This window comes from Parasteatoda tepidariorum, chromosome 3 (assembly GCF_043381705.1).
Source record: "Parasteatoda tepidariorum isolate YZ-2023 chromosome 3, CAS_Ptep_4.0, whole genome shotgun sequence".
Taxonomy (NCBI): Eukaryota; Metazoa; Arthropoda; class Arachnida; order Araneae; family Theridiidae; genus Parasteatoda; species Parasteatoda tepidariorum.
Window position 1 is genome coordinate 56895048 of NC_092206.1, and position 12216 is coordinate 56907263.

Below are 12216 nucleotides of genomic sequence, written 5' to 3' on the forward strand. Positions count from 1 at the left end.
TGCAATTAAAATCAATTTTTATTTACATAAAATATGTTAAAATTTGATTATTAAACAAAAAAATAAATAACATCAACAAGGAGTATGAGACAATTATTCCAAGGCTTCATCACCTTCTTGCATTTCTTTTAAGCTGATTACTTCCAGTTGGCCTTTTCCCTTAGTTTCACTTGTAACAATTTCATCTACTTTACGAAAATTTCCTGGATCAATAAGAATCACCTAAAGAAAAAAACTTCTTTTGATAAAGAACAAAAATAAATATAAGCTTGATAAGTCATTATGTAACAGTTAAAATATCTTCTTTTTGGTGCTAGTATAGTTCTAATATTAAGAGCTTGGAGCAACAAAATGATATGCCACATTTAAAAATTGCTTCCGCTCACAAAAGCATTTTCGGTGTGGGAAAAAAAAAACATGGTCGTAAAATGTTTCTATGCGTTGCGCCATTTTCTAGTGGAAATTCTAGAAACACCTTAAAAATTGAAGTAAGAATCGGTTGTAAAATATTGCCCCACAAGCCTTCATACATAATAATACCACAGCTAGATGAACAACTTTATATGGTCATAAAGCTTGAGAAATCATGGTGCAGAAAAAATTCAGTAAAATAGCAACAATTTTTCAATATTCTGAATAACTTTCAATATTCGAAGATAACTTCAAAATATAATACATGGTAACCATAATAAAGTAATTTTAGTAATCATGCTTGAAAAAATTCAAAACAATAGATACTTTTCTTTACTAAAGAACATCTAGAATTTTTTTGAAGATAGTATTTTAAAAGAATATAGCTAAGAAAATTAATAATAAAAATGAGTTTTCTATTAAAACATAATTCACGGTTTCAGAAAATTCGATAAGACAATTTTATAATTTATGCAATTCTAAAACAATCCAATTTAATGCAATGAAAGTATAGTTTGTTAGAAAATGGAAACTCTAACTATTTATCAATATATGAATTGAAATACTAAGCGGTACACTAGGATTATCACTTAGCCAGTTGTGACTTAAAATTCTAAATTCACTATTACAAATGTTTAATGAAGGATCTAATTTAAGTAACCACTAATGTGTAGATAGTTAAAAAAATAATTTTTTTTTTCAACGTTGGCAAGAAAGAATAGAAATATCAAGTGAGAGAGCAGTTGTAAAAATTAACATTGAAACAAACATGTTAACAAATTTCTTAATGAAATTTTTTTCTTGCATAAAAAAGAAAGAACTGAATTATATTTTTGTTTGTTTTTATTATACTTTACTTCATTTTACGTAAGAGAGAAGTTTTATTTTATCAACGGAGATCTTTTTTTCTCTTCATTTTCTTAACTTAATTCTTTGGTTTATATAAATTTTATGATTTGAAATTAGAATAAAGGGCTTAGCACCTTTGAGCTTCCAAATAATTGTGTATATGGGAAAATTTGATGCATTATTTGTTTCAAATGTAATTTCATTTCCAAGCATCATTGAAATATATATAATGAATTGAATGAAATGTATGTAAATAAAAGGTTTTATAAAGGATGTACAGTAGAACTTAGATTATCTGATGCCGGTGATCCGATCCTTTAGTTTTCCCATTCCTCTTCTAATGCACATTCACCTATTGAATATGTAAACCACTCACCATCTGTAAGTTACCATCATCCGTATTTTGAGATTCTACAGATGCAGCTAGGTCCTTCAATTTATTTCTGTAGCTTTTCCCACCAGGTATTGAAACACGTAATTTCATCTGCGATCGTGCTATAGGCATCACATCTTCCAATTTCTTAATAACTTCTAAAGCCTTAAAAATTAACATTAATATTGGGTCACAAATCTTTAACATGAAAATACAGGGTAATATATAATAGAAAACTACAGAATCAAACATGATGAAATTTCAAAGCCAAAAATGTTATTGTAAAATATAAAATTTAAAACTAATTACAGAGCATCAAAAAAAATAATTCTACTGCTTTAATTCAATAGAGAATTTGAACATTTTTTCAAGAAAGTATACTTAGTTTATTTTTGAACCAATTTGCTTTTAAAAGTCAAACTTTTGTTTTTTTATTAAACAGATAAATGTCTGTATTTTACACAATTTGATTATCTAATTTATAAAAATAAATTATTTGAATTTCTAAAAAATGTTATCAAAATAACAACAGAATGGGATATATGTTTATTAAAAAAATGCAACTACACATTTAAGATTTTTTAAATGGTTGAAAAATTCGAGGTTATTAGTGACAATGTTTGCATGATCAAAGGCAAATGGGAAAAAGTTATTTTATAGATTTTTTTTTATTTTTATATTATAGTAAGATATTAATATTGCCAGTTTCTACTGGAAATAGATAAAAAAAATATATTTATATTTTACAAAACAATAAATATTTTATTGAATATAATATTTTCCCCTCTAAAAATTTATAATATGGTATTTAAAAATGCACACATCTTTATATTTTAAAGTTAATTTAAGTTTTGAATTTTGGAATAGCCTTTTATGTAGTTCATTATAAGTTTTTATGTTCTAAATTACTTAACAAAACAAGATGTATTTTGTTATTTTAAATATTTATTTACATTTGTTATGAAGCAAGGGTTATTAATTGCCAAAAATGATATTGATAAAAATATGGAATGTTCCATAAGCATGTCAGTGTTTTAAATCTTTCCCTGGATTTCTAAATATTATAAATGAAATGAAATACAATTTTGTGTGAATTTTTAACCAAATAATTTGTTAAAGCTTAGCGACATTATTTAAATTTGTACTAAAAGTTAATTTGTTTTTAAAACTAAATTTTGTTGAATAGATGGACAACAAAATGCAGAGACAAGACAACAATGCTGGATGAAATATAAAAAATATATTATGTATATATTTCTAATTAAACTTTCTTTTTCTTTTTAATTGAAAAGCAATTTGTAAGTATTAAAAAATAAAATAAAAAATCTTTCATAATATGAGTATGACTGCGAGAGCATATGAGAAACACACAGGTAGTAAATTCCTAAAGCAGATAATGATTTAAAAGAAAGGGTATCTAATAAACTAATCTATAAACTTCCAAAGACTCTGCAGGCAATGTAAGCTTCAAAAAATAAATACGAATAAGCAAGAGAAAAAACAAAGATTTTTGAAGTTCTTCAATAATTGATTTAAAAATTATGTTTCTGTTTATTTAAATTTCAGACAATACTGTAAAAAAAAAAAAAAAAGATTATGAATTAGCTAAAAAATTGCCTCTAACTTCATTTCAATCTGATTTCTTCCCTTTTTTAAAACTATCTTAACATCTCACTTATATAGTGAAAAAGAAACTCAAGTTTTAGAGGATACAATTAGTTGAAGCTCTATACACGCTGTTAAAGTGTAAATATATCAAGTTATTACTATCTGTTAAAAATAAATAAAGAAATCCATAAGGAGAATCTAATAAAAATCTGAGAAATAAATAATACTAGGTGTAGTTAAAAAAAAAAAAAACCTTTCAAGAGACAGGTAATTAAAATTTATCCGCAAAAGTATCAATAAAATTGTTAAAAGATCAAACGTGAATTCATTGTAAAAAAACATGTGCAAGAAAGCACCAATCAAACTGAAGGTTAGCTAATTATGTAGTGACAGTATACATTTGAAGACAGAGTTTAATCTCCAGTAGACTTCCTTAAATGTTTTACAATTCTTAAAGGTCTACTTAATATTATCAAATGTAGATGAAAATCCAATACAGTTGCACTTGAAATTTCTTTCTCTTTTTATTAATTCAAATGTTATACAGTTAAACCTGTGTTACTGGACTAGCTAGATTGCATTGCTTAAATGGACGTGGTCAACTAAGACCGATGATCAACTTGCATAATAGTTGAGTCATTTTTAATATGTTATTCTTACATACATAAGAATATTATATCTAATATACATTAATGTTTTTCTTTCATTAGGTTAACTCTTAATACTATTTTACCAATTTAGTGAAATTCTAATTCCTAACATAAAATCGCAGAAAATTTCTTAAGTTATTTTTTAGTTGGTCAACATATGAAATGTTTAGATCAGCATTTACTAACAGTTTAGACCTACAATAATTTGACTTCAGAGGATTATCTTTTAAAATGTTTTTTTTTCTTTTTTTACATAACATTAATTGGGTTTTTTATAGTGAAGGTCAATTTGACAGGTTTCACTATATTACCAAAATGCAAACCATGTAATAAGTACTGTATATCTCAGTTTATAATTCAACCTACTATATTTGATTATGATATAGCAAATTTCTGGCATGTCAGGCGTATCAAACGTGGAAAAAACAAAATATGACTAAAATAAAAAAAATTTTAAAAAATTATTATGCCTACAAATTTTTTTAAATTAAAAAATATATCACCAGTGTATAACTTGACCACCTTGATTTTCAGAAATTGTTAGGGGGTTTGGAAAATCAAATATACATTGTAAATTTGATTTACATTGAGGAAATATACATTGAGGAAAATATACATCAAGATATATGGTAGTGAGAGTAACTAAGCAGTTTGCTGATGTCAGCTAAGATATGTTACATTTTTAAGCATTAATGAATGTTATTATCTAAGTATACGTCTTCAAGTAAAAAATGAAACGAATTTCATACAGTAAAATGTTAGGGAATCAGTTTTTTATGTAACTATGTTTAAAAATATAATTAAAAAACTATTTTTATAGTTCCAAATATATAAACTTAAAAAATGAATATAAATTCATAATTTATTATCAGTTTGATTTTTTGCGTTTAATTTGTTAATTATTTGTTAAAACTTTTTTGAGTTTGCATTTTGTAAAATTGATATTAATTTTTAAAGAAAATTTAAAAGTATAAGTTTAATAATAATTTAAAACCAATTTAATAAGTAATAAAAAAAACATAAATTCCTTAAAAACTCACTTCTGCTGTATATTGTGCTGTATGAAATAGAATGAATAATTAATTCATTCTTCAGTAGTAAACACATAATTGCAAATCATGAAATTTAAAAGTGTTTCTCTAAGTTACAGTTGCATATTGCATTTATATATATATATATATTAAATGAAGTGAGAGTCAAAAAAATTACTGATTTAGTTCAAAGAAATTAATTTTAATTATACCTGTTGTTTTGAGTTTTTGTTGGGTTTCAAGGATATATGAATTTCCTTCATAGATTTCTCAATTATACTCATAGGATAAGGCCTTTTTGTGTCTGGATTAATACATTTATCAGCAACTATAGTCGCAACATCTTTAAACATGGACTCTAGTTGGACTGATCTTTCTTTTTCAGAAATTTGAAGTTCACCTTTAGCTAATATCTACAAAATAGAATGTAGTTTTGTAGAAAATGCATATTAAAATAATACATTTATAAATTAAATAGTTACTAAAAATATCAGTAAATATTTTCTTTGCATATAAATAACTCCTTGTATACAACATTAGATATATAAATTTTGAAGCAGTGTTCAAAAGGGAAAGACAGAGACAATTGTCTAAGTGTCTGAGACTGCTCAGAGCCCAATCGAATTTCCTTCAAAAAATGTAGTAATTTTTAATTTTTTTTTTCTAGTTAAAAGAAATTGTAGAGAATTCCATTACATCTACATAACTACAATTTTAAATAAAGGGTTTTCAAAAATTTCCTTCAAAAAATGTAGTAATTTTTAATTTTTTTTTTTCTAGTTAAAAGAAATTGTAGAGAATTCCATTACATCTACATAACTACAATTTTAAATAAAGGGTTTTCAAAAATTTTATAAAATTTGAAAACAAGACATTTTGTGCTCAGAGTAAGGGGGCCCAAATAAATTTCACTCCTAGGCTTGTAAAACCTGAGACTAGCCTTGCTCAATTCACATTCCTTTTGTTGAAATATTAATTTTTCATTAATTATTTTCTGATAAATTCGTAATAAAAATTATATTTGTTACGTCAGAGTATATCCTAGCTTTATGGTATGTTTCAAAAGTTTTCATTATAATTTTTGAATAAATTGAATAAATTTTTCTTATTTTTTATTTTTTTTACAGAACGTAATTTAAAGTATTGTTTCTAAGAAATCCTCTATATGCAAAGAAAGTAAGGAAATATAATGAGAGAGAATTCAAAATTACTTGTATGTAAAACATATTAAAAGTAGTTTCTGAAAGGGGTAAATTGATACAAAGTTATTCATATCCAAGACATTGTTTATAATGCATTGATATTTCACGATCAACGAATGTCCGGCGATCTAGCCGAGCCTCTGATTTTCATCAGATTTTAGGGGTTTTGAAATATGAGTTATACACTGGCATGACATGGTATATCTTAAAAATATGTATTAATAAGTGATAATGCAATAATATTTAAAATCCATTGGCATTTACACTGGCATGTATGGTATATCTTAAAAATATGCTTTAACCTTTTCGCGCTGACTGTCACCTGTAAGTGCCAGCAAGAAACGCATCCACTTTCCGGCCGACGCTAGCGTTTTCTTGCTCACCCCCAGCCGTCATCCATTAGAGCAAGTGCCCTGGAACGTTTAAAAAAATATTTTTGCTAGAAGATGGCAATGTATGTCCATATGGTTTCAGATACATTTAGATTTGACCTTCTACTCAAAATGAGAGTAGTATGACTCACATACACGTAGTTTATAGGTGGAAGGAATGAAGGAGAAAGGAATGTTTCCGAATGGCATGCTTTATGGCGGCTCTTTAAATTTGCACGTGGTATTTGTTTACAGTAAGCAGGGGAGGTTTTTTTCCTTTTTACTACATCGTTGGGTATTTCGATTTGAGGTCCAGTTTTTAGTGGAATGTTAGTATTTTCAAATTTTTCATATGAAAAAAGAATTTTAAGTCATATATTTAGTTTTCAGATATATAATGTTAAAAGTTATTAAATGATAAGTGCATAATGAAAATAAAATGTGTAAAATATATATTTAAACAAAAAATAACTTAAGTAAACAAAGTATCTATAGAAATATATATAAAGCATATGCCATTTAAATACTCTACAGAGTATTATTAAACAACGCTTTGATATTTCAGTAATTCCATAGATTTAGGCTTAACAGCAAAAAAACCCCTGGCCTTGGACAGACACTCGCGAGAGAGACTGCCGGCCTAAGTGATAAGCGCATTTGCGTTTCCTGTTGCGAAAGGGTTAATAATTGATAATACAATAATATTTGAAATCCATTGGTATTTACACAGGCATGTATGGCATATCTTAAAAATATGCTTTAATAATTGGTAATAAATTTTATTTAAAACCCATAATTTATTTTGAAAAAGAAAAAAAATTTATCAAAATTTTTTGCCAGTTTTGTTCAAACTGAAAATGTTAAAACTAAAAGAAACATAGGAAATAAAATCTTCCATGATTAAAAAGATCCATCATCCATCAATAAGAAAATTTTATGGTACTTTTAACAACTGCACGATTTAAATTTAAAAAAAAAAAGAAACAAGAGATTGAAACTTAAAATAACTTGAAACATGATTTTAGATACAAATTCAATTTTCGTTTTTAATAAATCAGAATTTTTCACAATTGTTATCAAAATGGAGATGAATTGTACTAATTTACTCTATTCCCATTTTGAATCAATATTTTTTTTAATGAAAATTATAAATTTTATGTAACTATAATAAATAGTTTTCTATATTTTTTTAAAGAGATAAAATACTTCTTCACAAATTTCTGTTTGATTGTCCTTTCCAAAACACTTTATAAGATCCTCCTTTTTGGCTGCTTGTCCTTTGGAAACATTGGTGAAAACAACGTGTGTCTGCAGAACTTCATCAATGTCTTTTTCACTGAAACATCATTTTATAGAGATATCACAAAACGTATTGCAACAACTAAATGTTCAGATTGTAAAAATTGATAGTAGAAATTTAATAATCAATTATAATTTATCTGAGATAAACATCAATAAAAATTGAATGTGTTCAAATCCCACCCATGGGAAGGAAAAATTTTTTGGCATTACGTTTTTATTTTATAAATTTTTTTTATCAAGCTGCGTAAACCGAAATCAACTTTTATAAACTGCAATTAGGCAAGACATTTTTTATTTACTTTTTCAATTTATCATTTCTTTTTCTGTATGTATTTCCAGACATGCCAACTGCTCCGGACAAGTCATAATTATTTAAAAAACGGTAAACAACTACAAATTAAAATTTGCAAATAATCATCTAATTTTGCTTATTTTTTAGACGGTGAAAATGAAGCCTGAAATTTAGAATATCTAACAAAATGCAGCACAGTTGCACATGAGAGTAAGAATCTCACAGAACCCAGCTCAATAGAAGCACGTGTGGACTTGCAAGTATTTTATCAAATATGTAAAATTATTGGCGCTTTCATACACTATGGACTGACAGGATGCCGAAATAGATTTTGGTTGAATGAAATGGGAAAATGTTGAATAGAACAATGTGAAAAGCACTCTCTGCATAATACGTGGCGAAAATTGACATGGTATAGAAAAGAAAATTGAACCCTTTTTAAAAACACCCAATGAAAAAAGCACCTTTAAGGGCATTAAAAAATGAAAATAAGCACCTTTAAGCACTTTTTAAAAAAGGCTACACACCATGTAAACCTGGTGAAATAATATTTTGTGCATTTTTTTTGCCTCACAAATGTTAGTTTAAAAATTTGTAGTTACGTATTTACAACAAGCCCTTGTAGTTACGTATTTACTATTATTATTTATTAGTAATCAACAAGCCCTTTGGTCATTCTCTAGAAATAGGCTATTTTCAGATAGCGACAAGAAAAAGAATTATGGCAAATATTTCTAATTTTTTGTAATAAGGTACAAAGAAGAAGGTACTAGACAAGAAAAACATAAGTTTATAAAACTTTTTTAACTAGCCTTTTAAAACATTAGAATCACAATTCTTCACAAAATAGTCGTTTTCTCACAGTAAGGGAATCATAATATGGGAATAAGTTTATTCTTTTATAACAAATAAATAAAATCAAAATAATGTGATATATTCTTTAACTACCCCATTAGAGGAAATTTTAACAATTATTAATACATTTTTGGAAAATAAGCTTGATAAATTTAAATAAAAAATGAGAGTATCAGCTTGACAGTTATCCAATATGATAATTGTTTCCTTTTACACGTTGATGAACTTTTCGCAATTTACTAAAATTTAATTATCATTTTTCTAAGAGCATGTTCTTAAACGTACGCAATGCTTACATAAAAATAATAATGCCCTTGATGCAAAACATTCTGCACTTCTAAGTGTAGGGGAAAGATAGGACTTACGAGTTCAAACCTTTTTACAAAATTAAAAACCCATTTAAAAACTAAAATATTAACTTAATACAGTACAGAACCCGTTATCCGGAAATCAGAAAACCGGAAAACCAAAAAACCGGAACAAAATTCGATAAATTTTCTCGCCATTTTTTAAAAAAAAATTTTTTTTCTTCATAAGATTTTACGATTTTTCTTTCTTTTTTTAACGATGTTTACCTTACCATCATTTTGGAAATGATCATTAGTGTATTACTTAATCGTTTTTTCTTATTTTTAAGATTATTTCCAAATTTTTTTTTTTAGTTGGGTTTAACAATAAAAAAAACGGCTTTTTGTAGCGATTCAGAAAACCGGAAAATCAGTTATCCGGAATAGCGATGGTCCCGACCATTCCGGATAATCGGTTCCCTACTGTACATAGAAACAAAACTACAATGTTTATTTTAATATAAGATAAAATTTGATTTAGAAAATTATATAGGTATTTCAGAGGAAAAAAACTTTTTTTTCCTTCAAATTTGTAAGTACAAGACAGAAGACTTTGTGAGTGAAGGTTTAAGATTTCATAGGCCTAAAAACGAACTAAAAAAAATAGTTATTTCAAAGATTACTTCAGACTTATATACTGGACAAAGAACTTATTCATTTTTTTTTACAGAAAAAGCTGAGATATCCATCATTTTAGCCTATTTACAGAGAATTACTCCCTTAATTATTTTAATTGAATTTTAAATTTTAATTAATTTTATTAACTTGTTAACCTACTAATGCCTATACCACAATCTTTCAATACATTTGTACATATAATATTAGATATTATGATCTAAAATAACATCACTAAAGTATAATCCAACAACTTTTTTTCTTCCTTTATTTAACCTAAAAACTATAATTTAACAACACAATGCAAAAATCTAAATTTTTGTAAGAATCAACTAAAATCTTTGCTGAATGTATAACATAAAACAAAACTAAAAATTTTGTCAGTGAGAAAAACTACTTCTTAATGATACTTTATATAATTTAGCAACTGAACATTTTATTTGCAATTTGGATGTATACACTTTGACACTTGATTTTTATACAACTTATTTATTCCAAAAAAAAAACTACTGTGGTAAGTGCACCACTACTAATGTGAATAGTTTTAAATAAAAATTAACATCACACTTAATAATTCATTTAGACAATAGGGCTGTTTAACATGATTCTTGTTATTTACAAAAATAATTAATTATTAAATCTGGAAGAGTGTTTTAAAATTAACAAGAAAGCATCTGACAGTTACAGGGAAAATGCTTAAAAACAAATTATTTATTTTGTGAAAGTACATAATTACTGTCTTTATTTTACCGGTTAAGTTAAAATTACGAATTTGTTGTTCAGAAATAGCAATTGTATGAATAAACCCTAAAGTTTTTATTTAGAGTTATAAGTATAATGTATTCACGATACAGCCTCTTAAAAGAAAAATGTCTTCACAAAATCAGTATTAATCATCATAATTGATTGTCAAGCTAAGCACTAAGTACAATGAATGAAATGCAGCCACAGTTCAAGATATTAAATTTTTAAACAGTTATTCTTATTATTTTCTAAAGCTTTATGGCAGATTATTAACAAGTTGTCAAACAACAATATACTCTATTTGTATAATTACAATAACAAAATCTGATTTAAAATACTGATTATATCATATTTAAGTATGAAAAATCATTTAAACAAAAACTTAAGGTAAAGATTAAGAATTGCTGTGTAAGTAATAGTATACATATTTTAATGTGTAAGATTCTTATAAAGTAAACTAACGAATCAAAGAAAGAAAATTACATACACTTTATTTCTCCACGACATAACTTTGTTTTTATAACATGCTATTTCAAAACGTTTACCCCCTTTTTTCATACGCACAACAGCAACGTTTGTTAACCTAATCTGGTTCGTTGGGGTAAATATCGACATAGTGATTATAAAAAAATTAGTGTTCAAAGTTACAAATGAAAAGAATAACTGGAAGTTTAATATTATTAAAACTTCCAAACTTGATTTTGTGTTTTCCTCTTTGGTGTTTTTTATGACGCAATTTGTTTATTTCTAGAAAAACTCACGGTCACAACAATTTTGTAATGCGTCAGAACCCGTAAAATTGAAACTAGATGGATGGTTGACCGAGGTTGACCGAGCAAAGCTAAACACAGATGGCGCTAAGGGTTAAAATTCGTCATAAGACTTCCGGGCTGCGTAATGACAAAACATACCGTAGATTATAAACGTGGCGATTGCAGGTGGAATTGGCGATGGATTACGCGTAAATGTGGTGGGAGAACGAAATTACATTAACCTAAACAGTGCAATTCGATATTCTTTTTCTCCCCCCCTCCTCGACTAGCCATGATGAATAAAAATAACTCATTAATTCTCTTTAGAGGAGAATTAAAAAAGAAAATACCTTTTTACTGTCAGGATGACTTTACAAATACACTGTATTCATATTTTATTAAACGCTATAATTTATATTTTATAAAACGATCTAGTTTATAACAGATTCAATTATAAAAGGTATATTATACAAGATATATTTTATAAAACGATCTAGATATAACAGATTCAATTTTTTAATTTTTTTTAGAAGAAATAATTTATTACTGAACCAATCACAAAAAATAACGTAACATTTTAATACTATGTTTTATTGAAACGCTATTTTGAAGAATTAATTCTATTTAGCTTTTATTGTAAGAAAACATAACCTGTTTCATTTTAGTGATATTCTCTATTAAATCAATATTCGCGATCGCAATGAACTATAGGGGGCGTTGTTGTATGAGACGCTTACCTGCGATTTCTATATGAACCGTCATTCAGTTACTCTGGAGACGTCTTCAATGCAGCGTGTAGCATTGCAACGTTCCT

The 12216-nt window shown here is 26.5% G+C and overlaps 1 protein-coding gene across 1 annotated transcript; it reads right to left on the minus strand.

Annotated features, from left to right (window-relative positions):
- LOC107447817 (SBDS ribosome maturation factor) lies at nt 1-11485 on the minus strand. The gene is made up of 5 exons (XM_016062846.3): nt 11138-11485; nt 7702-7831; nt 5135-5335; nt 1637-1798; nt 1-222 (listed from the first exon to the last, which is right to left on the minus strand). The coding sequence occupies exons 1-5, from the start codon at nt 11263-11265 to the stop codon at nt 94-96; spliced, it is 750 nt and encodes a 249-aa protein (XP_015918332.1). The 5' UTR covers nt 11266-11485; the 3' UTR covers nt 1-93.
- Between the last annotated feature and the right edge of the window lie 731 nt (nt 11486-12216).

What these genes read in the sequence shown, in the direction of transcription:
- LOC107447817 (XM_016062846.3), bottom strand. Translation starts at nt 11,265, where the DNA reads ATGTCGATATTTACCCCAACGAACCAGATTAGGTTAACAAACGTTGCT. An exon ending in AAACAGAAATTTGTGAAGAA is followed by an intron (nt 5,336 to 7,701) that starts GTATTTTATCTC and finishes TCTATTTTGTAG; the next exon opens with ATATTAGCTAAAGGTGAACT. An exon ending in ACAAAAACTCAAAACAACAG is followed by an intron (nt 1,799 to 5,134) that starts GTATAATTAAAA and finishes TTAATTTTTAAG; the next exon opens with GCTTTAGAAGTTATTAAGAA.